Raw genomic sequence first — 27,318 nt, forward strand, 5'->3', positions numbered from 1 at the left:
TCATTTCAGATTTCCAGCATCCATAGTTCTTTGTTTTTTGAATAAAATTTGTTAGCATAAATCAGAGCAGGAGTTGGCCAGCCAACTCTTGGTCCTCCTCTGCCATCTGATAAGATAATGGTTGATCAGACTGTGGCCTCAAGTTCAATTTTCTTGTCTCTGCCTTCTATGACCTTTTGACTTGATATCATTGAAGAATCAAACTCATCCTTAAAACTATTCATTGACGCTGCCTTCACAGCTCTCAGGGAAGAGTATTCCACAGTCAGTCCTTGTAGAGAAAAAAAAATCCTCATCTTCATCCTAATTGAGCCCTTATTTTTTAAAGTGTGCCCTTTTGTTCTATCCACTCCGACACAGGGAAACATCCTTTCAGCACCCACACTATCAATTCCCCACAGAAGGATATATGTCTCAATAAAAGCACCTCTCATTCTTATAAATTTCCAGAGATACAGGCCCAACCTGTCCAATCTTTTCTCCCAAATTAAACCCTTCATCCAGGAATCAGTCAAGTGAAGTTCCTCTGAACTGCTTCTGATGCTATTGTATCCTTTCTCAAATAAGGAAAACACAATTGTTAACCATACTCCAGATAATCTCTCGGCAACATCATTTACAATTATAGTAAAATGTTCCGACAATAAATTACTACATTCCATTTGCCTTTCTAATAATTTACCGTACCTCCCAATTAATCTTTTGAGATTCAAGTGCAAGGCCCCTCAATTCCTCTGTACCAGAGTTTTTGAGATTCTTCTCCACCAAATTAATACAGCTTTCCTATTCGGCCTGTCAAAGTGGACAACTTCACATTTTCCCATATCATACTTTGTCTGCCATACTTTTACCCATTCATCTAAACTATATACTTTTGTAGACTCTTTACATCCATCTCACTATTTACTTTCTATTGATATTCTATTTAGAACTCATTATTTCAATGCATTTTCAATAAGCATTTAAAATGAAAAAAGAAAGGAAAAATTAAAAATAGCTCATATAATAATTCACAACTCATCAATTAATTTTGCCCTTCAAGTTCAAATGAACAAATTAACAGTCACACTCAAACGGTTAGTCTGACTCTGGAAGAAAACATGTTTAAACAATCAGCCAGAAAAGTTCTTCAATATGTTTTCCCAAATTTGCTTGCTCCCAGTCTTCACCCCCTTACCCATCACTGTTGAGATCAGTAACCGCAACAGAATAGCCGAAGTAGGCAGCCATCTGTGAAAATAACATAATCTCAGTCATCCATTCTCTCTATTGGTAATCAAATATGTTAAAATACACAAATTATTTCTTAATACACTGCTGAAACATTTACCTGTTCCCCAGTAAAATTGTGGAGGGATTCCATATTCGCTCCATTTAAAATAGTAACCTGTCAATAATAAATACATGTAATACATCAAAACACAAAAAAACATCAAGTAAAACTGGATGATTCCTGTTATGTCATTAACTTTTGAAACAGATGATCCATACTGTCTCACCTGAGTCACAAGGCTGTGACTTCATTTCACATTCTAGGATTGGAGTGATCTGGCAATTCAGTGCAGCACTAAATTGGGTGCTATGTTGTCAAGAGGTGCTGTTGTTTTCCTGTGCAAGATAATTAACCGATGTCCTATCTACTCATGATAAAAGATCATCCTCCAATACATGAAAGGGTTCAGGTATCCCGACCAACCTTACTTCCTTCATCAGCACTCAAATTGTCATTGACTGACTGTGTTTGACATCTGAAAGTTGTTGCAATTTTTTAGAAAATCACTTTTGTTTGCCAAAATAGTATTAATTGTGACGCTCTTAGATGCATTCTCAAAGCACCATATTATGACATATAAAAAGTGAATTTGCTAGTAATAAAAAGATAAAGTCGCTATAGTCCCAGGGGACAGTAAGATTGCTTTGATGGACTGGTTTAACCCTAAGGCTGTGAAATTATAAACTTCTTTAGAGATTGTCAAAAAAAAACAATGTTCTTTATGCAGTTTTACAACTGAGCTGGGGAAACCTCATTATCAAAACTATACACAGCAGCTTGGAGTGGTCAGTGATTTCACAGCCTCACCAGTTAAGTGTTTAATTTTAAGATTTATATATCTTAACATAGTTGTTTTTGTGAATCAATAATAGTTAGTAGAGTGAGTGTTTATTTTTTACGTTTTACTGAGATCTTCCCCTAGATTGAATTTTTCACATAAAAGATAGGTACTAAGTTATCCTAGGGCAGTGTTCTTGACTGTGCTAACACTGAGTTTTTGAGAAAGTCTGTAGCAATTGTTTTTTGGATATATTCTCAGTCTGTAGATTGCTTAAGGTGCAGAGTGATGTGTTCTTCCTGTTGGATGTGGGAGATTAGGGAGAATTTCAATGTGTCTGGAGATTATGTCTGCAGCAAGTGTGTTTGGCTGTGAATCCTATTGTATTGCATGGATCGTTGGAGTGGTAGTTAGAGGCAATGAGGAATTTACAGGAGCTGGGGGTGTGATGGATAGAGGCTTCAGGAAGGTAGAAAAACTGCAGATACTGTCAGGTAGAAAGGTTGCCACGAGGAAAGGCAAGAGAAGTGGGCAAGTAATGAAGGAGTCTCCTCTGGCTATTCCCATCTCAAACAATTATGCTGTTTTGAATAATTTTGGGAGTGATGGTCTCTTAGGGGAATATAACCAGACAACCAGATTTCTGTTACCAAGACTGATGAAATGACGGGTATGCCAGGTTCCAAGTGATTGATTGTAGCAGGGAACTCTCTAGTCAGAGAGCATTGTGGTAAGCTAGCAAAGTGATTGCTGGGCCCTTTGCTGAGTTATTTGTATCATGGATAGCTACAGGTGAGGTGCCGGAAGACTGGAGGTTAGCTAACGTGGTGCCACATTTTATGTTTTAAAAAGCCAGTGAACTGTGGTGTGCAGGCCACTGGAGGGGATTCCGAGGTACAGGATTTACATGCATTTGGAAAGGTGAGGATTGATTAGGGAGCGGGAACAATGGCTTTGTGAGTGGGAAATTGCATCTCATTAACTTGATTGAGTTTTTTGAAGAAGTGACAAATAAGATTGATGAAAGCAGAGTGGTAGAAATTGTGGGGATGCAGGTTCTTAGTTCTTTGAAAGTGGAGTTGTAGATAGACAGGGTGGTGAAGGTGGTGTTTGGTATGCTTACCTTCATTGGTCAGTGCATTGGGTATAGGAGGGGGGAAGGCACTTTTAGAATATTGCATTCAATTCTGGTCTCCCTGCTATAGGAAGGATGACATTAAACTTGAAAGGATTCAGAAAATATTTCTAAGGATGTTATTGGGATTGGATGGTTTGTGCTATAGGGAGTGGCTGAATAGGCTGGGGTTTTTTTTTCCCTGGAACATTGGAGGCTGAGGAGCGATCTTAGAGAGGTAAGTAAGATCATCAGGGACATGGGTGGGTTAATAGCCGAGATCTTTTCCCCAAGGAAGGAGAGTTAAAAACTAGAGGGCACAGGTTTAAGGTGAGAGGGGAAAGATTTAAAAGAGATCTGAGAAGGATTTTTTTCATGCAAATGGTAGTGCGTGTATGCAGTGAGCTGCTAGAGGAACTGGTGGAGGCTGGTATATTTAAAACAACTAAAAAGCATCTGGATGGGTATATGAATAGGAAGGGATATGGGACATATCTACCAAATGGGATTAAATCAGTTTAAGATATCTGGTCAGCATGGACTGAAGGGGCTCTTTCTGTGCTGTATAACTGGATGACTCTATGAAGAAAGGGGAGAGGTTAGGAGGGAGAGTTCCTCATGGTAACCACAGTTGGTGCAGGAATTGAACCCATGTTGTTGGCTTCGCTCTGTATTGCAAACTAGCTGTCCTGTCAACTGAGCTAATCAGTTATTTTCTAGTAATCATAATTATTTAGAACATTCCTGAAATACTGATATATAAAATAAGCACTTCTTACATAGCCTAAGGACTTTGCTCCTCTTGGGATGCCAGTTACAAAATCTAAAAGAAAAAGAATTTTTTTACTACATTAAAATCAAAATTTCTGTATCAAAGTCAATTGATATACACAGCACAGATTGTTTGCATACTAACATATTACACCACACAATGACAGTATAAAAACTTAGCTCACAATCTCTCATTTAATCTCCTGCTTCTATCTGCAAATACATCTATTATAGGTATAATCCCATCACCGCCAATTTTACTTCTTGATATCATTAACAGGTCACTGAGTCTAGAAGGAAGTCCACGTTGTTCAATATTTTAAATGGACATACTTGGAAAAGAATGTTAATTTTCAGTGGCACAAAGTACCTCAGTTCAAAAGTGAGAATGGAGAGCTAATAATGGGAAACAAGAAAATAACAGAAGTGTTGAACAATATTGAACTGGATGTGTTGGTTATAAATCTTCCAAAATTGTCTGGATTCTGGAAAGGTCCCAGCAGATAGAAAACCAAAAATGGAACACATCTGTTCAAGAACATCAGGAGCCAGAAACAGGGGGAGAAAAAAAGAGCCAGCGTGCCTAACCTCTATAATACAGACTATGTTCCAATCATTGAGAAGATAATCACTGGATATATAGAAAATCATATTCTAACCAAATACATTCAACATAGTCTTGTGAAAGGAAAACTGTGTTTGGCTAATATCTTTGTATTTGGATTTTCAAGAGGCATATCAAAAGGTGCTATGTGAAAAGTAGACACATAAAAAATTACTCCAAATAATAAGAGCTCATGTGCTCAGGCTAACATGTTACAATGGACAGAACACTGTTTGGTTAACAGGAAGCAGAGCGTCTGAATAAATAGGAATTTTCCATTTGACAAACTCATGCATGTGAACATGCATATAAGCATACAAATTAGGAGCAGTGTTGGACCATTTGATTCCTCAAGCCTACTCTGTCATTCTATAAAATAACGACTGATCTGATTCCAACACATTTTTGCCGACTGCCTATTATCTTTCACCCATTTGCTTATCAAGAAACTTTGTTTTAATTCACTCATGGGGTGTGAGTGCTGTTGGCTGGGCCAGCATTTGTTGCATATTCCTAGCTGCTTTTGAGAAGCTAATGATGAGCTGCTTTCTTGAATCCTGTGGCCCTATTGACCTCTGCTTCAAAATATTCAAGGACTCGGTTTCCACAAGCATCTGTAATACTGAGTGCTACAGGGATCAGTGTTGGACCTCAATAATTACTAATCTACGTTAGTGACTGACAAGAAAAGGCAGAGTGTATGGTTCCTAAATCATGATAAAGATAGGTAGGAAAGAAAAGTTGTGTGGTGAACAAAGTGAGACTGCAAATGAATTTAGATAAATTAAATGAGTAGGCAGAAATTCAATGGATGGTGTATAATGCGAACTTCTCCACTTTCATCAGGAAGAACAGAAAAGCCAAATATTACTTAAATAGAGAAACCACAGTAGAGAAATCAGGGTTTCTGATAGATGAAGCTAGCTTTCAGTTACAGTAAGTAATTAGGAAGTCAAACAAAATGCAGACCTCCATTTCAAGCAGAATAATGTTTAAAAGCAGAAGTACTAATACGGTTCTATAGGGCCTTAATAAGACCACAACTGTAAGTATTGTTTCCAGATTTGCTCTCTTTTCTTCAGGGATATAACTGCATTCAAAGCAATTCAGGGAAGGTTCACACTATTGATTCCTGCAATGAAGGGGTTTTCTTATGAAAGGAAGGTTGAGCAGGTCAGGCCTATACTTATTGAAGTTCAGAGGAATGAAAGAGTACAAATCCTTGAAAGTTGCCACCCAGGTTGACAGGGTTGTTAAGAAGGCGTACAGTGTTTTCGCGTTTATTAATAGAGGGATCGAGTTCCGGAACCATGAGGTTATGCTGCAGCTGTACAAAACTCTGGTGCGGCCGCACTTGAAGTATTGTGTACAGTTCTGGTCACCGCATTATAAGAAAGATGTGGAAGCTTTGGAAAGGGTGCAGAGGAGATTCACTAGGATGTTGCCTGGTATGGAGGGAAGGTCTTACGAGGAAAAGCTGAGGGACTTGAGGCTGTTTTCGTTTGAGAGAAGAAGGTTGAGAGGTGACTTAATAGAGAGATATAAGATAATCAGAGCGTTAGATAGGGTGGACAGGGACAGCCTTTTTCCAAGTATAGGGACGGTGAGCATGAGGGGTATAGCTTTATATTGAGGAGTGATGGATATAGGACAGATGTCAGAGGTAGTTTCTTTATTCAGAGAGTAGTAAGGGTATGGAATGCTTTGCCTGCAACAGTAGTAGATTCGTCAATTTTAAGTACATTTAAGTCGTCATTGGACAGGCATATGGATGCACATGGAATAGTGTAAGTTAGATGGGCTTCAGATTGGTATAACAGGTCGGCACAACATTGAGGGCCGAAGGGCCTGTACTGTGCTGTAATGTTCTATGTTCTATGTTCTATTTTATTGAAATAAAAGATTCTGAGGAACACTTGACAGGGTAGATGTTGAGATACTGTTTCTTCTTGCAGGGTAATCAAGGAATACAGTTTAAAAGTAAGAGGCTTGCTATTTAAGATGAATGCAAGGAGGAGTTTCTTCTCTCAAGAGTTTTGAGAGTCTGCGTAGTTCTTTGAACCTAGCCAGCAGTGGTGGCTGCGACATTGCATATGTTCAAGACTGAATTAGGTAGATTTTTAATCAGCAAGGGAGTCAAGGATTATGGTGGCCAGGCAAAAACGTGGAGTTAGGGCCAGAATCAGACCAGCCGTCAGCTTATTAAATATCAACGTAGGCTCAAAAGGGCCAAATTACCTACACCTGCTCCTGGTTCTTATTTTCTTAAGATATGAACTGCAATACATTACATTCTCCTCTGGCAGGCAGAGATTTGATCTAAAATTTTGTAATCATCTTTTAATCTCTGTAAGAGAGTGGAGACAGAAATCAGGAGAAAACAAACTTACAACGATTCTCTCCTTCCCGATTGGGGGACACAGGGGTCAGTTACATTCCCCTTACTGCGTCATAGACGATGCATTGCCATTGAATCAATTCCATCAACTTCCTGACTTTAGGGTGAGGGCAACCATCTGGTGTTGTGAGCCATTAAAACAAAGATGTTATTACCTTCTCACTGTTGTTAAGTATTCAGGATCATCACTTACCTTCTACTGAATCTTTGCTAAAGTTTCCAACAGCAACTGAATAGCCTAAAAGGAAATGGCAATGTTTAGAAGATTGGTCAAAGTTGATGCCTGAACATTGTGTATCAAAGACTGCAAATTTATCAAACACTTCTCATTTGATGAAACTATTGTATGTACAATCAATATTGTGCTCAGAAACATTTCAGGCTCCTCTTGATAACTTGGCTATATATATGACAGTACTCAGAGTACAGCATGGAAACAGACTCTTCAGTCCAACCCGTCCATGCCGACCAGATATCCCAACCTAATCTAGTTCCACCTGCCAGCACCTGGCCGATATCCATCCAAACCCTTCTTATTCATATACCTATACAGATGCCTCTTAAATGTTGCAATTGAACCAGCCTCTACCACTTCCTCTGGCATCTCATTCCATACACGTACCACCCTCTGCGTGAAAAAGTTACCTCTTTGATCTCTTTTATATCTCTCCCCTCTCATCCTATGCCCTCTAGTTCTGGACTCCCCAACCCCAGGAAAAAGGCTTTGGCTATTTATCTTATCCATGCCCCTCATGATTTTGTAAACTTCTATAAGGTCAGCCCTCAGCCTCCGATGCTCCAGGGAAAACAGCCCCAGCCTATTCAATCTCTCCTTATAGCTCAAATCCTCCAACCCTGGCAACATCCTTATATATCCTTCAAGTTTCACAACATTTTTCCAATAGGAAGGAGACCAGAATTGCATGCAATATTCCAAAAGTGGCCTAACCAAAATCCTGTACAGCCGCAACATGACCTTCCAACTCCTGTATGCAATACTCTGACCAATAAAGGAAAGCTTACCAAACGCCTTCTTCACTATCCTATCTATCTGCTCCTGCACTTTCAAGGAGTTATGAACCTGCACTCCAAGGTCTCTTTGTTCAGCAACACTCCCTAGGTCTTTACCCTTAAGTGTACAAGTCCGGCTAAGATTTGCTTTCCCAAAATGCATCACCTCACATTTGTCTAAATTAAACTCGAAGGGATACTTGCTACAGACGTATTACAAATTCAACAACTGTTGTTTTCGAAGATCAAACATATAAAATCACAGATGAAAAACTATTATATATCACACCTTTTCTGATATTATGATTTAAAAACTCTTAATCATCGAATTTTGGACAAACATGTGTCTTGCTTAGAAACACAATATTCTGGATGTTGGTTTGCTCGCTATGTTGGAAGGATCATTTTTAGATACTTCATGATTTAGGTAACATCTTCAGTCGGCCTCCAGATGACACAGTTGGCACCATGTTAGCCAACCTCCAGTCTTCCAGCACCTCACCTGTGACGACCGATGTTAAAATATCTCAGCAATGGGCCAGCAATTATTTCCCTAGCTTCCCACAGAGTTCTAGGATGCACCTGATCAGGTCCTGGGGATATATCCACATTTATGCAGCACCTCCTCCTCTGTAATATGCACATTTTTCAAGATGTCACAATCTATTTCCCAAAATTATATCTTCCATGTTCTTCTCCACAGTAAACACTGATGCAAAATACTCATTTAGTATCTCCCCCTTTTCCTGCGGCTCCACACATAAAGATCAGCAAGGCAGCCTGAGGGGGCCTGTTTGCTCCCTAGTTACCCTTTTGTCCTTAAATGTATTTAGAGAACCCCTTTGGATTCTCATTAACCCTATTTGCCAAAGCCATGGCACCAGCAGGCCCTACAGCATTGCGCTTTGGAGATCTGGAGCTACCAGTATCAGATTGGATAGCTACTCACATCAGGTTGGCAGTACTTCCTCTGGGTCTACAATTCTGGCAGGAAGCGATCTAGCAGCCAATCAGGTGCTTGATCACTGGAAGGTCCAGCATGCTTTCTCACCTTCTCCTGAGACACAATTAAAATTAAACCTCAAAAGTATTCTCGAAATTCAAAAGATTTTCTTTCATAACTTGGTGCCATAAAAGTTTGTTTTGATGTTCTGCTGATTCCAATCCTATTCCTACAGCGGATGCAATACTGGCCTTTCCTGTCTTGGTAAAAATGTTCCCAACAGCTATCAATTCTAATCCAACATCAAATCAACCTGCTGTAAGATCTTCATTTTGAAATTATTTTAAATTGTACAAGTGTAAAAAACCCATTGTTAAGCTCAATCATATTTGCTCGAGCAGTGTTATTTGAAAAGTATGGCCCAACTTACCAAGGTAGCTGTCATCAAATGCAGCATTCGCTCCACGAGTCGCAACTTGTTGGGGATATGTTGTGATAATCTCTGATGAATTGTACATTGTCACAATTTCCTGAATTTCATCAGAGATTAATTGACCTGCAGAATTTTAAAGTTTATGAATGAACAATACACAAAAATTCTTCAGCACTACATCAAAACAGCTACAAAATCTAATTAAATACTTAATACAGTAAATCTGTATTAATATCTATAATATTACTTTAAGAAAATATACTTTTTCCATGATTTTTAAAAGTTAGGTTATATATTAAAGTCATGCCTCAAGCAAGAAAACAAACCAAATGAGATCAATAGTAAATAGTCAACAAAGCAATTAGTTTCGGTCTACACCTCATAAATGTACAATGTTTTATTATAACAAAGCAGTATTGTAGTTTTACCTTGCCAATAAAAGCTTCCAGGTCCTCCAAGAACCACTCTACCAGCCTATAATTTGTGAAGGAATAAAGACAAACACTGAGATCTGTTCTTTTAAACAGCTATTATCATGCGATATTATACAATTAAATACTCCTGGCAGGGCACATGCCTTACTGTCTGAGGCAAAAGATAGTTTTATCATTTGAATATGACTTCAAGCTTTTTGAAGAAAAGTAACATTGTGATGAATAATCTCAATTTATAGCACTTAATCTGCAATCAAAAATATTAAACTGGACCCTCAGTCAATAAAAGAAGAGAGATGGGGAATTTCCAGATGCAATTCTTGGAAGATATCATGTTAGTTAATATGAAGAATTAAATCCAATTTTTCTGGGAAGTAAAACCAGATGGTAAACAATTATTGTTTATTATTGACGGATTCTGTGTCATATAGTGGAAACCCACTGATGGTAAATAAAGTTTGAAAAGTTTGCAGAGTCAAAACAAATGCTTGATGTAGACATATAAAAATAGTAATACAAAAAAAAAAATTGGATGCAGGAAGGAAACTGTTCCAGAGAGGAAGCCAATGCAGACATAAGCTTTCTCACACAGACAAATCATGAAATTAAAAAAACTCAATGAGAAAGCCACGCTTGTGAGGCAACTTATATGCATGTGGCAAATATTGCTCATAATTGTTTGAAAGGATCATCTATGCTGAGTCAGAAATTACTATATAAAAGATGCACTGCATTTTATGGGCTTAATCAGATTTAGCCAAAATGCATTTAAAATGAAAAAACACATTCTGTTCCTACCCCTGTAAGGTCAATGCTGAAACCTCCTTGACAAAATCCTTGACCGTCAGCTCCAGTTTTACCTTAGAAAAAGAAAAACGTGAGGCATGCGTTATTGTTGAGATGTGCAGTTAAAATGATTTCATGGTGCTAACATAACTTTTTCACTGAAAGGGCAGGGTAATATGAATGGGGAAATACATTCTTTTGGATAGTATCAACAGTTAAAATGCTGAAAATTTGGAAAGTGAACCCAAGTCACCACAAACCCTCCCACTTCCAACTTTAATGAAAAGCCATCACTAGAGGCAGTTGGTGGACAACCTTTTAAAGCGAGGTGCCTATTCCATTTCATTTTTTTAAGTTTCTGGGATAAAAGAAAACTGGAAGAAATACTAGCAAAGTCTCTTTATTGCTTATCTCATGGACCAAGTAGAGTGGGAGTATTGCCCCAGGACTAGCATTTAACCTTTTAAACTGCATCCTCCCCGATCTTTCAAAATACCCTCACTCCTCCTTCCTCCCACCTTCTCTGCCTCCCCTCACCATGCCAGAATGCCACAATTTCCCAATTTCCTGCCTTTGGAACAACTAAACATTTTCATGTGTGTATAGACAGCCAGATAGACAATATCAATACCTCACACCCATCACTAGATCCAAGATCACTTCTTAAATGGAGGCCTCCAATAGTTGAACAAACAAAAAAAAGTTTACACTGCGAGTAAAAGAAAAAGGTGTGCTACACTGTCACAGGTACCATCTTTCAGTGGAGAAGTTAAACAAAGCCTAGTTTACTTTCTGAAAGGGATGCAAATGATCCTATTACACTATTTCAAACAGAATATTGCCATTGACCAGGCCAACATTCTTCAAATCAATAACATTTAAACAGATTATTTGGTCGTTATCACACACTACATTGTTTTAAATTTATATTATTCTTTCACAGGACATATTCATTGCTGGCTGGGACAGCATTTATTGCCCATCCCTAACTGCCTTTGAAAGGTGCTGGCGAGCTGCCTTCTTCAAGTCCTGGAGCCAATGAGGGGTAGGAACACGTACAGTGCTGTCAAGAAGTGAGTTCCAGAATTGTGCCCCAGCACCAGTCAAGAAGCAACAACATAACTCCAAAACAGTTGGTGTGTGGCTTGATGGGATCTAGCAGGTTGTGGTGCTCCCAGGCATCTGCCCATCTTTGGCTGAGGTTGCCATTTGAAAGATACTACCTCAGGAGCCTTAATGAGATGCTATGGTGAATCTTGTAAATGGTATGCATTGCTTTTACTGTATGTTTCTTGTGGAAGGAATAAATCTTTAAGGTGGTGGATGGGGTACCAATCAAGTGAGCTACTCTGTCCTGGATGGGGTCCTGCTTGTTGAATATCAATGGAGCTGCATCCATCCAGCCAAGAGAGAGAGTTTTTGATGCCATTCCTGAGTTGTGCCTTGTCAACATATTTTGGGTGTCAGGAGGGGAGTTATCTACCACAGAATTCGGACCTTCTCAACTATTTTTGTAGCCACAGTAATTACATGACTGGGTAATGAAAACTCCCAGGATGTTGAAAGTGAGGGATTTAGCAATAACAATTCCATTAAGTGTCAAGGGGAGGGGTTAGATTCTGCCTTGTTAGAGATGGTCATTGCCTTGCACTTGGCTGGTGTGAATCTTTTGACTAGGCCTTACAACCTATGAACATGGACTCCCACAGTATCTGAAGAGTTGCAAGTGTTGTGGAACATTGTGCAATCATCAGTAAACATCCTCAATTATGACTGAATGACGTAAGGCAAGTCATTGATAAATCAGCTAAGGATTCTTAAGTTTAGGATGTGAGACAGCTTATTGTAAGCAAATTTGCTTGTGTTTCCTGTGTTAAAATATTGCTTTTACTTTAAAAGGGCTTCAATTAGCCATGAAGTGCTTTGGGACACTCAGAGGTTATGAAAACATCTGTATAACTGGAACTCGTTTTTTTAAATATAAAGTACAAAATTCTTGATCTCATTCAGTTTGGCATCAGAGTATAGTTCAACTGTTGCCAACCAGAAAGAATTGGGATTATATTGGGCTGCACTCATGTCCCTCTCAGGAGGTCCACTGAACAAAAGGTCGATCAATAGAATTTATTTGAATGAAGGGCAATTTGGTGCTGCAGAACCTCCATGTCAATGAACGCTGCTTCTGTACTTTTAAAAGGTAGTTTGAAACATTTCTGATGAGGACCTAGTGACATCTATTCATGCTTAAAAGAGACTACACTACGTTTTTGATCAACTTTTTCTTGTGAAGACCCTATTAACACAGGGATCAGATGAGATAACCACTGTTACATGGGAATGCAGGCAGGGAATTTGACCCTAATGAACAGAGATTGCAACCACAGCTGAACATTTTATCTTGAAACCATCATAATACTCCAAAATACTAGTTGCAAATAACTCTCAGTAATTTTGGCAGCTTACTTGTTTTTCCATAAAAGTCGTTGGAGACTCTAAAGCAAAGTTTGACATAAATCACGAGTGATCCAGTGCTAATTAACTATTAAACTGCAAAGTAGAATCAAGCAGAATGCAGGCAGTTAAAATCTAAGTTAATCATTACTTCTTTACTAGTTTAACAGTGTTGCGCAGAAATTTCAATGACTGTTTCAAGTCAGCTCCCAAAAGATAGATGAGTGGGAATGACACGGGCAAAACTAACAAAAAAAGTATACTTCACACCCACTGCACTCCATAACTTCAGCCAATTGTTATGAATGGATGCCATGTTGATTTCTTGCACTGACTAGTTCAGGAGTCTCATCTATCTGCCAATTACTCTTCATGCGCAAAAAAATTTCTATTAGCCTTAAATACACACTGTTTTACACACTGTTTGAATCCCTCGGCCATTACAGATACTCAAGATGAAAATTTTGTAGAAAACACAAGCAAGACAATTGGAAGAGAGAACCAAAATTGAAACTTGATGTCCCATTTGGTGATAACCCATTGGAAAACAGAGCTTGTTTTGATTGTGATTTCCAGCCACTGACATTGATGAAAGATTATTGTCTATGCACTTCTGAATTTCTAATGAGCTGCTGACAAAATGGTTGACCCCCTCACCCCCAATAATGATTAGATTAGATTAGATTACCTACAGTGTGGAAACAGGCCCTTCAGCCTAACAAGTCCACACAGACCCTCCGAAGAGCAACCCACCCAGACCCATTCCCCTACATTTACCATGACTAATCCATCTAGCGTTACAGGCAATTTAGCATGGCCAATTCACCTAACCTGCACATCTTTGGACTGTGGGAGGAAACCAGAGCACCTGGAAGAAACCCACGTAGACACGGGGAGAATGTGCAAACTCCACATAGACACTTGCCCAAGGCAGGAATTGAACGCGGCGTCCCTGGCGCTGTGAGGCAGCAGTGCTAACCGCTGAGCCATCGTGATGCCCAATGCAGTGGACCTCAAAAAGCTTTATTCCCGTAAGATTCAAAAAAATGACAAAGTGTTGCTTGTGTTTAAAAAAAAATTCACAACGCCTATAAATACAACAATAAAAATGTTTCTGACCAGTCTTTGAAATGGCTTCAGTAAAGGATCCTCTTGGTTACAATAACTTCTCCAATAGGTTTGGTGTTTATGCAATGTTAGAAAATCAGCTATTCAATTTTAAAGTGGTATCCATGAGGGTGCAGTGAGAAATCATTCTCCAACTAACCTGATCGACATGGTGCATACTCCACTATCTTATCCCCATCCGCAAGGAAGCAGGTACCCACTGGTTCACGCTCTTGGCGACTTAAGGTTCTCCAATGATAACGAGGAGCACAAGCCTGGGCACACACAAATATTAGTGATGGCTAGGATATTCCAGCACTTTATTATCAATAAGCTAAGTAACATCCAACTTTAGGTTCTTAACTTGAATATTACACAGCAGTAATTCTATAAATGGAAACACTACATAGCAGAATACTTGAAAATATTTTTACAAGTCAATGAATGCCACATAAAGGTGACCTCAAGAATAAGGCAGTAATGTAAGTTTTAAAATGATTTACCTTCTACCAGAAGGTACTATTACTGATGGGGCAAGAGAGAACTACGGAAACATGTTTCCTTCCTTACTGTCTATCCTTTTCAAAAGCCTACTGATTACAATATGGTGATTTCCTCATCTAAGTGCATGGACAATCTCAATAATTAGCAAAACGTTTTTCACAAGTGTAAATAGAAGGAAATGTATTCATATGCTTATCCCAAGAAACTAATGCTATGCCACTCACTGACAGTTACACACATAACTACTCATGAGGAACAGACAGTTGGACAGGATAGTGTGCAGTTACAAGTTTAGTGAGTAATTCATAACCCAAGAGATTGGCCTGACCTAGAAAAGCCCCTGTTGCTGGGGGAGGGTGGGGGTGGGGAGGTTGTGTGGTTGCCTGGGCTTGTATCAAAATGCTATTCAAGTCAGCAAATGGCTTTGAGGAGATCTGAGGAATTGAGTCCTTACATCCACAAAGGACCTTGTCCTTAGAATATAGTGGGGCTAGATTTGTATTCATGGAAGGATATACAATAGGAGCAAAAGGAGCTGTTGCCCTGAATGTCCTCAACATTGTCTCCAGGCTTCATGAAGTCTCATGGCATCAGGTCAAACAAAGCCAAAAGGCAAGGAAACCTTGTGTGAATAACCATCTAACATCCCCACGTCAGCTGATTAAGCAGGACTCCTCCATGTTGAACAACAATTGGAAGAAGACTAAAAGCAGTAATAGCAGAAATAAACTCTGAAGGGGAAACTTCAACGATTGCTACCAGGAGGAGTTCAGTATTTTCAACACTGAACGAGCTGGTTGAGGTCTTAGAAACATAGCTATTAGATTGTATCTATGGCAGTTGATGGGGAAAACAAGAGGAAAACCTACTTGACATTGTCCTCACAAATCCACCAGTTATTTAATTCCAATTTTACTGAATTCAAATTTCACTGTCAAATACATGTCTCCAGAGCATTAGCCTGGGGTACTAGTAGTCCAGAGACATTGCCACTATGTCAACGACACTCACATTTATAAAAAGGGGAGTCACAATTCAGCAAGATTCCTTTGGCAGCACCTTCCAAATCCATGACCTCTAATGCCTAGAAGATGACGTCAGTAGATAAATGGAAACAAGTAGGGTAGATAAAAGAGAACCAATAACTATAATACATTTGGATTTCAAAAAGGTGTTGCACAGGGTACCGCACATAAATGTATCACATAAAGTAAGAATTCATAGTGTTAGGAATAACATGTTAGACAGTCCTTTATCCATGCTAATAAATAGCTGTAGGTTGAAAGAGGATATTTTCAAGAAGATACCCTGTAACTAGTGGTGATTCACAGGGTCAGAATTGGAGGTGCAATTATTTACAATATATGACTGGGATGACAGAAGTAAATAGTTAGCAAGTAAGTTTGACTGAAACACAAAAGTCATACTGAGAGATATAACAAGAAGTTAAGTGAATGGGCAAAAACTTGGCAGATGGAACATAATCTGGAAAAATGTGGCAGGAAGAATAGAAGAACAGTAGAACCTGCTGAACAGTATTTAAATGAAGTGAGACAGTAGCACAGAAGGATTAGAGAATCCTGTTACATGAATTCAAGATACTAATCTCCAAGTGCAGCAGGTAATAGAAAAGGCTAATGGAATGTTGGTCTTTATTTAAAAGGGAATGGCATATAAAAATAGGGAGGTTTTGTGAAAACTACACAAGATACTAGTCAGACTACACCTGGAACACTCTGAATAGTTTTGGGTCCCTTATCTAAAAGGGAAGATATATTGGTATTGTAGGAAATCTGGAGAAGATTCACTGGGTTATCCTGGGCATGTAGGGGATTTTCTGATGGAGAGGCTGAGATTGTACTTGGAGTTCAGAAGAATGAAAGGAGACTTTATTGATAAGAACATGATTCTGAGGGGGCTTGACAGGGTAAATATGCAGAGGTTGTTTCCTTTTGGAGGGGAGTCTAGGACAGAGGATGGAATATTGTGTAAGGGGTCACTCACCTAAGACAGAGAGAAGGAAGAACTTTTTTCTCTCCAAGGGTGGTGACTATGTGAAATTCTTTGGTGTAGAGGGCTATCAAGGCTGGATCATTGATTAGTTTAAAAGTTCAGATGGAATTTTAATCAATGGGGAAAATTATGGGTTATCGGGATAAATTGAAAAGTGAAGTTGAGGATTATTAAGATTAGCCATGGATAGCATTGAATAGCAGAGCAGACTTGATGGCTGGAATGGTCTACTTCTGCTCTTATGTCTTATGGGACCACCACCTGTGAGTTCCCTCAAAGCAACAGAACACCCTGATTTGGACCTACTTTGCTGTTCTTTCACTGTCATGGATCAAACTCCTACAACTCGCTTCCTAACAGCATGGTGGGTGTCCCTACATCCCAAGGAATGAAGTGGTCTAAGAAAGGAGCTCACCACTAACTTCTCCAGGGCAATTAGTGATGGGCAATAAATGCTGGTATAGCCCATGACCACAACACCGGGATAATTGTTTTAATAAAAAAACTTCTGCTCCATTTTACTGTTGCTATGTAGACTCTGAAGCATTTCCACTGTAGCACTATACTTAGTACTTTTTGCATAGAGAGGTCATCTACCCCACTGTCCCCCCCCCACCCCCGTCAACACACTTCAGCAACTTCAACAATCACTAATACATCTAAAAGCTCACATCAAAAATTATTCCCAGACAGATTGTCATAGAAAGAATCCTAAAAGCATTATTGTTGCTGAAAGCTGGGAGAATTCTTCTTTAAATATGCTACATTGCAAGTTTTATCTTCATGCTTTTGTTTGCAGTCTGAACAGCAAAGTAGCTGTCTCTACATTCGTTGACCAAATTTAGAACTCTGGCATCATATCAGCCAATGGTGCTATGTGATGTCAAGTTACTGTCCATTCAAAGTTTTCCAGCCTATGCATTGGATACACGTGTACCCTTCTTTTCATATCAATGTGGCATGGGCTGCTGGGAAAGCAACTGGCTGCTCAGAGCTGACAAGTGCAGTGTCACCATAATGTGGCAATACTGTGCCATCTGTCCTCACAAAAGCCATGTAATAGCCACTCTAATGTATGTCTGTGGCAGGGAAATATTTAAGGGTGCGGACAAGCAGGGTTACATTATTTGGATACTGCATCACTTATGTACAGCCTGTCATGGATCCAGTAATAGAAAGACTGCTCAGTTATGTCATACTACCAAAAAAAAAGATAATTCACTCCATTAGTCTCCTCCCAAACATTTGAGGTAAATGAGTCATCAAAATTCCATTGAGAGCCACCTATTCATTCCCTGTTCCGTTTTAGTTCCGCCAGATCCATTGTGACTCCAGCTTTGACCCAAACACAGAAGCAAGAGCTGAATTCTGGGAAATTAGGGTAGCTGCCTCCAACCTCCTGACGTCATTATCCCTGATATGACATTCAGACAAGTCAAAAGTGATCAAAATCTCCCTTGTCAAAGAAAAAAAAACAATTGAGAGTACTAGAATCAATCATTGCAGCTCCTGGACATTGCTCCTGGATAAGCATCTTGAACCTCAATTCATGATATGTTTCAGTATGATATTCTCTCCCTTGCAAATCAGGAATGAAACTGTTCTCTGGTTACACTAGTCTATTCACAATTCCTTCTATACAGAAACAGCCTGTGCCAGGCTACAACAGATCTAATAAGTGACAAGTCATTGTCATGCCAATTATGAACCATCTCGATCAAGCAATAACACAATTGCCTGGTAAGTATCAGTGATGACACTAAAAGTCCCACACCCACCCCAAATCAACATCTTGGGGAATACTAATAGCCATAAATAGGGCTAAAGATATGAACAATATTATTAAAACAGACCCACAGAATCTAGGTGCTCTATTTTGAACATTTCAAGTATGGACCCAATCATTATCCTCTCTCCAAAGCATCATCTTCATTTGCAAGATGGGATATTTTATGGCTAGGAACAAATACACAGATTTATGCAAATGTAGAACTTCCTGCCACAGTGGTTGAAGCAGGAGGGCTGCGTTTGGCGTATAGAGTCATACAGTCATAGAGATGTACAGCACGGATACAAACCAGTCAGTCCAACTTGTCTGTGTCGACCAGATATCCCAACCCAATCTAGTTCCACCTGCCAGCACCTGGCCCATATCCGTCCAAACCGTTCCTACTCATGTACCCATCCAGATGCCTTTTAAATGGTGCAATTGTACTAGTCTCCACTACTTCCTCTGGCAGTTCATTCCATACACGTACCACCCTCTGCGTGAAAAAGTTGCCCCTTAGGTCTCTTTTACATCTTTGTCCACTCACCCTTAACCTATGCCCTCTAGTTCTGGACTCCCTCATCTTAGAGAAGAGACTTTGTCTATTTATCCAATCCAAGCCCCTCATGAATTTATAAACCTCTGTAAGGTCATCCCTCATCTCCTGATGCTCCAGGGATAACAGCCCTGGCCTATTCAACCTCTCCCTATCGCTCAAATCCTCCAACCCTGACAACATACTTGTAAATCTTTTCTGAACCCTTTCAAGTTTCACAACATCTTTCCGATAGGAAGGAGACCAGAATTGCACACAATATTGCAACAGTGGCCTAACCAATGTCCTGTACAGCCACAACATGACCTCCTCCTGTATTCAATACTCTGACCAATAAAGGAAAGCGATCAATCACCTTCTTCACTATCCTACGTATATGTGAAGGAACAAAGGAAAAACGGAAGTGAAGCTTAAGAAGTAGGAATTAGAAAGCAAAGAGGAACGGATGGAGTACTGTATAAACCTCAATATAAAGCAGTATCATCAGACCTCCTGTAATTCTGCATCTGATCAGATGCAGCTAAAGTAAAGTTAAGCAGCTGAACGCTATCCAAAGGCAGGACACGACAATCAATCAGCACCATTGCCGCTAGATCAACATCAACCTCTACCCATCCCCATCTGCATTACCGTGACTGTAAAATACACTATTTTGAGGATGTACTTCAAAGTTCCTCTTTATTTTCATTCACAGGATGTGGGCATCACTGGCTGGGCCAGCATATATTGCCCAACCCTAATTACCCAGAGTAACATGTAGGCCAGGCAAGGACGGCAGTTTCCTTCCCTAAAGGACATTATTGAACCAGACGGGTTTTTCCGACAATTGGTGGTGGATACACAGCCATCATTTGACTCACAATTCCACATTTTTTAACTGTTTTCAAATATCCCCTTCTGCCGTGGTGGGATTTGAAACCGGGCTCCCAGAACATAACCTGGGTGTCTAGATTAACCGTCCATCAAAAATATCACCTGTCTATCAGCCTCACATCACTTCTAATATCTCTACCACAGTGGGGATACCACCATCTCAAAGTCCTAATCCATTCTGACATGCATGTAGACCATCATTCTGTCATATGGAGCAGGAGAATCGATGTTTCAGGCATGAGCCCTTGAAGAATCCTGAAGAAGGGCTCATGCCCGAAACGTCAATTCTCCTCCTCCTTGGATGCTGCCTGACCTGCTGCGCTTTTCCAGCAACACATTTTCAGCTCTGATCTCCAGCATCTGCAGTCCTCACTTTCTCCTATCATCCTGTCACAATCAATGGATCAATATCCTCAAATTCCCTCCATAATATCATAATTTCAGAACCATTTCAGCAAGAGTTGCAGCACTTCAAGATAGCAGCTCACTCACTACTGCCATCTCACAGCAACGGTACACAAATATGTACATGCCACCATGTGCAATGTGTATCTCCAAATTAAATTTTCAGCTATAGTGGCGATGGGTGAATGGAATGGAATCAGGATTCTTACTGATGATTGCTATTAAGTGACACATGTTAGCATAGCACATGTGAACAATGATATGTTTCCATATAAGTGATAAATTTCCTTTCCTTCCCTTCGTGTATGGTTGAATATATTATTACTAAAGATCAGATGGTGCCTAGCATCCTCAAAAACTCAGTACCAGCAGCAAAGGTATAATGGTGAAGGATAAGATGGATGATAAAGTCAGTCAAGCAGAAAAAGAAAAAAAGCTCTTCCTTCAAAAGCTCTTCCTTCTTTAAATTAATTCTAAAGTTCCAATATCTTTAAATTAATAAAGCCCCAATGCTGTTCATAACTTCTCAGGTGCTTCTGCAGTTTAACAGCATCACTTGCCATAAATGTTCTTTGTTTTAAATGTAACCAGGAACAGGAGTTAAGCAATGATTAAGATGTACATAAACACTCAACAATCACTCCATCAAATGAATGCCTCACTCACCAGAATTTTGTTGCCCTGAGTTCTCACAGATGCTCCGAACCATTGATAGGATTTAAATTCCAGCAGATCACCCGGGCTTAGAAATCTATTACCTGAGGGGACACATAGGATTTTTAGAATGGTTAAAATTATTTTGCATGATACTGAAACTCAAAATTCTCTCCATGGTTATGAACTTTATAGATACTCTAAAAGGACAACTTTACATTCAAGGATACCAGGACTTATTTCATTCCAGAAGATGTGCCGCTCACCACAACCTAAACATCATGAGGCACATCACAGAGACATTGCAAAAGAGGTAAAATGACAGGTTTAGAATCAAAGCTACATTCTAATAACTAAGGAAGAAAGTGTGCTATAGAAAGAGAGGGCAGGTGAAAAAGCTTACGGAGGGAATTTCCAAACACTGATTGAAATGATTGATAACACTGCCATCAATGGTAGAATGATTGAAAATGAAGATGTTCAAAAAGCTGAACTTGGAGGACTGCAAGAATTTGGGAGGGTTGGAGGAGATTACAGAATTATGTGGGGCGCACTCTATGGAGGGATTTGCAAATAAGAATTAGAATTTTAAAAAAACAAGAGTATCATTTAACCAAGAACAATTGCAGGTCAGCAAGTATGAAGATTTGATGCATTTTAGGACATAGAGCCATAGAGATGTACAGCATGGAAACAGACCCTTCGGTCCAACTCGTCCATGCCAACCAGATATCCCAACCCAATCTAGTCCCACCTGCCAGCACCTGACCCATATCCCTTCAAACACTTCGTATTTATATACCCATCCGATGCCTTTTAAATGTTGCAATTGTACTCGCCTCTACCACTTCCTCTGGCAGTTCAGTCCATACAAGTACCACCCTCTGCCCCTTAGATCACTTCTATATCTTTCCTCTCTCACCCTAAACATATGCACTCTAGTTCTGGACTCCCCGACCCCAGGGAAAAGACCTTGCCTATTTATCCTATCCATGCCCCTCATGATTTTGTAAACCTCTATAAGGTTACCCCTCAGCCTCCAATGCTCCAGAGAAAACAGCCCCACCCTGTTCAGCCTCTCCCTGTAGCTCAAATCCTCCAACCCTGGCAACATCCTTGGAAATCTTTTCTGAACCCTTTCAAGTTTCACAACATCTTTCCGATAGGAAGGAGACCAGAATTGTATGCAATATTCCAACAGTGGCCTAACCAATGTCCTGTATAGCTGCAACATGACCTCCCAGCTCCTGTACTCAATACTCTGACCAATAAAGGAAAGCATACCAAACACCTTCTTCACTATTCTATCTACTTGTGACTCCACGTTCAAGGAGCTATGAACTTGCACTCCAAGGTCTCTTTGTTCAGCGACACTCCCCAGGAACTTACCATTAAGTGTATAAGTCCTGCTAAGATTTTCTTTCCCAAAATGCAGCATCTCACATTTATCTAAATTAAACTCCATCTGCCACTTCTCAGCCCATTGGCCCATCTGATCAAGATCCCATTGTAATCTGAGGTAACCTTCTTTGCTGTCCATTACAGCTCCAATTTTGGTGTCATCTGCAAACTTACTAACTGTACCTCTTATACTCACATAAAAATCATTTATATAAATGACGAAAAGTAGTGAACACAGCACCGATCCTTGTAGCACTCCACTGGTCACAGGCGTCCAGTATGAAAAACAACCCTCCACCACCACCCTCTACCTTTGAGCCAGTTCTTCTACCTTTGAGCCAGTTCTATATCCAAATGGCTAGTTCTCCCTGTATTCCATGAGATCTAACCAGTCTCCCATGGGGAACCTTGTTGAAATGTTTGGATGACTTCAAGTTTATGGAGGTCGAACAGGAAAGACTCAGCAGGAGTATATGAAAACAGCCAAGTTTGGGGATTGTAAAGGCATTCTTAGCAGAAGAATTGAGGCAAGGGCAGAGAAAACTATGTTATGAATTTCAAAATAGGTAGTCTGAAGAGACGATATAGAGGCATGATTGAATGTTCATCTCAGGATCAAATATGACACTACGTTGCAAACAGTTTGGCTCATTCTCATAAATTTGCCAGGGAGAGGGATGGATGCAGAGTTTGGATCTTCCCAATATGTGAATGATGAAACCCTTATTTCTCTTGTCCAGTACTAGATGTCAGAAAAGCAGTCTCACAATTCAGAGAAAGGAGGGATGGGTGGGTAATATAAAGCTGGCAACTTTCAGGATACAAGTGGAAACAGGCTGTTGTATTTTTAGATGATGTCATTCAGGAGGATGTAGACAAGGAATAGGAGGGGTTTAAGGATAGGTCCTTGGAGAGACCACGATAGGTAATGATGCAGAAGCAGGACAAGCAGTCATTACAGCTGGCTTGCTGGTTATGATTGGCTAGTTAAGGATGGAACCAGGCCAATACAGTCCCTCCCAGCTGCACAACAGTTGAGGGAGTTGTTGGAAGAGGATGGAGTGACTAATTGTGCCAAAGACTATAGGTAGATCAAAATGGACAAGGAGTGATAGTTTAAATCTGTCCAATGTTAAACTATTGTTACTATTTTAACGATGTCTCAAAAGAGAGCCAATGCTATTCATGGTTCATTCAGACAGCTCAAGAGCCTATTCTCAATACCCCATAAAAACATCCTTATAGTCACCTGGGGCAAAGCATGTAATTCAATGTAGCATATTTCAAACCAAGCTGTCTCAATATAATCTTGAAACCAACTGGAACTAAAATGCTTGCAATACATTTCAAGTGAAATGACTTAGCAATAAATTTTGCTAGTAGAATGTTAAAATTTAGATTTCTCACTTGGTTCTTCTGAGAGAAAGTAGAAAACATAAATTGGCAAAAAGTAATAAATGAATTTTAATATCATACATTAAAATATAAAAGGCCAAGGTGCATACAAAAAGGCTGCTTTTTAGAACTTAGCCAACCACATCAAGGCACAGTTTTGTATTACCATTTCGTGTGAATGATACTACCATCCTGTGGATTATAACAGGTGATTGAACTAACAATGAAAAGGACAAATCCAAAAACATTAAATACAATCATGATATTAAACTTGAAAAGTTAGTAATACAGCAAAGAGAATTCCAGTGTTCAGCAAACATTTTAAAATCAGTCATTTTGTTGCTATTACTGAATGTTCAATCTAGATCCATACACAAAGCAATGCTTAATAGCCTTCAATAACAGGATGACATCATGAAGCAATCAAACCTCAATTCATAACTTTCAAATGGCCTGTCAGTTAGAATTTGGCTGCCAAAGATTAACAATTCTTGGCATGATCTGAAGCTGTCTAAACCATAGTATTTTGATGCTTCCTGGTTTGACAAGCGACTTACATGTCTATTTTAAACTCGTCCCAAAATAGTATATTGTACTTACAATCCTCATCACTAATGTTCACTGCAATTGTTTTATAGATCACAAAACTTAAGGATTAATATTGCCAAGCTATCAAAAATTCCAGTGTAACACCAAAATTACTTTTTTGTAATGATTTGTGATAGTGAATGTTGGAATCCTATTTAATCCAATTTTCACATATCCCAACTTCCCACATGGACTGCTGCATAGCAATGTCGAATGAGAACCCCAGTCAGCATTCATTATGAGTGAAGAAGAAAGCAGAGCATTGGTAGCACTGCCATCAAGTACTAACTGAAATCAGAAACATAAACAGAAGTTGCTGAAAAAGCTCTGCAGATCTGGCAATGTCTGTGGAGAGAGATCATAACTAACATTTCAGGTCCCGTGACCCTTCCTCAGAATTGATAGTTGCTAGGAAAATGTTGGTTTGCATGCAGAAGAGAGGGTGGGGGGGATGGGGTAAGGAGTAAACGATAGAGGGGGTAGGAGCCCAAAGAGAGAGACAATGGAGACAGACAATGGAGTGGATAACAATCTGGCTAGGAGGGTGAAAAGGTATTAAGGCAGACTGTTAATGGCTAACAATTGGTAGTGTGTAATGGCAGACTATGTAATAACATGGCCTGGTGTGTGTGGTGGATGGCTAGGCCATGGGGGAGTTCAGGCCCTAAAATTATTGAACTTGATATTGAGTCCAGAGGGCTGCAGGGTCCACAAGCAAAGAAAAGCTGTTAACAGACTTGGAATCTAATGTGGAATACTTCTGGACTCTGTGGTTGTCCTTTGCCTTGGATCAAATCACTAAGCCTCTTAGTAAATGAAGATTGTGTTTTTGAGCATTTGATTGAATACATGAAGCATCTGTTTGTGAACATTGAGTCTTATTGAAGTTCCCCTCTTTCTTTGATGGATTTGTGCCAAGTTATTGAAGGTGTAATTGCTTCATGTGAGATGTTTTGAATTTTATTTTAGATGTGTAATCAGTAATTCTGCTTGTAGAAAATGAGTCCTTGGTTATGCAATGAAAAGATTTAGTACTTTTCACCTCTGATACAAGGCTCCAGCCTGCACAGAAACTTCCTGGAACTTTTTTCAGCCGATTGGTACTTTTATAACATTAAGAATGCTTGAGCAGTACAATCGCTGGAATAATTTAATGGATCTTATGAATTATGGAGAATTTCTTTCATCAGCACTAAAGTTAGTCACATTACACAGTTAAAGCTTCAATATTTGTGGCCTCCCGAATCATGCGCACAATAAACTAAGAGCTGTACAGACTATTTCTTGCTGTCCTAAAGATCTTAAGCTGCAACCAACAATAAAAACTTCTATTTCTTCCACAGAGAGACAATGGCATGTTAGCATTCTCTGGATTATAAATAATATCAAGAAGTTAATAACTGTCAGGATCATGCAGACATAAATCTAACACGAGTTAGCATCTCAGGTTGATGAAATTATTTCAATTCTGAAGAATGGAAATTGACCTGTAATAGAGTTTTAGTTCTCTACATAAGCATTGACCAGCTGAATATTTGTAAAATACTCTGCTTTTATTTCAGAATTCCAGCATTTACAGTTATTTTAGTTGTGCACAGATATTGTGGTTCCAGATTGTGTTCCCAAAAAAATCCAAGACATGTCAAAATTCTGTAAGCTTTAAAAAGTTATTTTATTATCATGATGCATCATCTGAAAGGCATATGCACAATGGTCATTCAGTATTTAATAGGTTGATTCAAAGTATGTGTTCAGCAAGAATATTACAGCTTGTCTTCTACTGGCAAAAGTTCTCTCTTCTCCCAAAACTATATCTTCAGCATTATCAGCATTTCAATCTTGGAGTTCTGAAACTCTGTTTAAGTCACATGCTTAAGAGGTCTGATTAATGTGGACCCTCGGCTATAATTAGACCACTTCTCTACTCCATTCTCACCTGCAGAAGAGATTCCCTCGAGATACTCTCAAACAGAATTCAAGACACAACGGGTACTGAAAGTAAATCAAACATTCTTTTCTACATTGCCTGGGCTTGTTCGAATCTGCTCAGTCAATGGAAACCACATTCAATCTCAGAGCACAAGTTCTTCTGGGATTTTTTAAAACTCAGCAATATTTAAGTATGGATTATATCTTTTGTACTCTAGCTTTATTGTTCTCGGTTTAATCCCCATTGATGAGCAAAGTTACCAAACAACTCCAAATAATATAATTTCCAACAGTTTTCCACTTCTTGTAACATTTACTTTAACTCAATTAAGACCACCAGACAAATGACATTTCAAATAAGACAAATATCACATTAAACAGTCAATACAAAGATACATCTTAATGCAACCATAAGCCCAGCCTGCACTCTCCACACAAGTCTGGCCCCAGGTCTAATTGCACACACTTCTGACTCGACCCCTGGCACTTTGTCATTCAAAAAATTCAGGCCTTGACTCTCATTCACTGGCAGAGGCAGGACATAAAATATTCCCCATACTCTACCAATGGCTTTCTTTGAGGATTACTTCTTGATTTTTGGAAACTAATGTTTCTTTTATTTGTTCCATATTAGGTCATTCAATCATACTGAGACATTACTTTCTGCACTTCCGATGAAATATAGAATATTTGGACTTGTGCAAAAATTATATTCGAAGAATTTATCAATATCCTCAATAATTATCAATCCCATTAAAATCAATGCCTCTTTATATAAGGAAAGCACTGATTTCATGGATAGCATAGTATCTAAATTGTCAAAAGACAATCATAAGTCAAAGAGTTTTTTTCAAAATAATTGATACACATCTACACAATTATGCGTTACCTTAAACATACGGGCTTCAGGCTGGTGAGGTCACAGTAACGCATTTCCATCCCATGGAAACCGACAGATAGAGTCATTGAGATGTACAGTATGGAAACAGACCCTTCGGTCCAACCTGTCCATGCCGACCAGATATCCCAACCCAATCTAGTCCCACCTGCCAACACCTGGCCCATATCCCTCCAAGCCCTTCCTATTCATATACCCATCCAAATGCCTCTTAAATGTTGCAATTGTACC

At 39.3% G+C, this 27,318-nt stretch overlaps 1 protein-coding gene across 1 annotated transcript in view; it reads right to left on the reverse strand.

The window, feature by feature from the left end:
• The window catches only part of itgav (integrin, alpha V), a 129,787-nt gene that overhangs the window by 65,115 nt on the left and 37,354 nt on the right, over positions 1-27,318 (reverse strand). The window contains exons 3-11 of the mRNA XM_072579051.1: positions 20,889-20,980; positions 14,264-14,378; positions 10,558-10,619; positions 9,754-9,799; positions 9,323-9,448; positions 7,132-7,176; positions 3,945-3,988; positions 1,331-1,387; positions 1,178-1,230 (exon numbers count right to left, since the gene is read on the reverse strand). Of these exons, the coding sequence (XP_072435152.1) occupies positions 1,178-1,230; positions 1,331-1,387; positions 3,945-3,988; positions 7,132-7,176; positions 9,323-9,448; positions 9,754-9,799; positions 10,558-10,619; positions 14,264-14,378; positions 20,889-20,980 (640 nt within the window). The remainder of the gene's footprint in view (positions 1-1,177; positions 1,231-1,330; positions 1,388-3,944; positions 3,989-7,131; positions 7,177-9,322; positions 9,449-9,753; positions 9,800-10,557; positions 10,620-14,263; positions 14,379-20,888; positions 20,981-27,318) is intronic.

This window comes from Chiloscyllium punctatum, chromosome 10 (assembly GCF_047496795.1).
Source record: "Chiloscyllium punctatum isolate Juve2018m chromosome 10, sChiPun1.3, whole genome shotgun sequence".
Taxonomy (NCBI): Eukaryota; Metazoa; Chordata; class Chondrichthyes; order Orectolobiformes; family Hemiscylliidae; genus Chiloscyllium; species Chiloscyllium punctatum.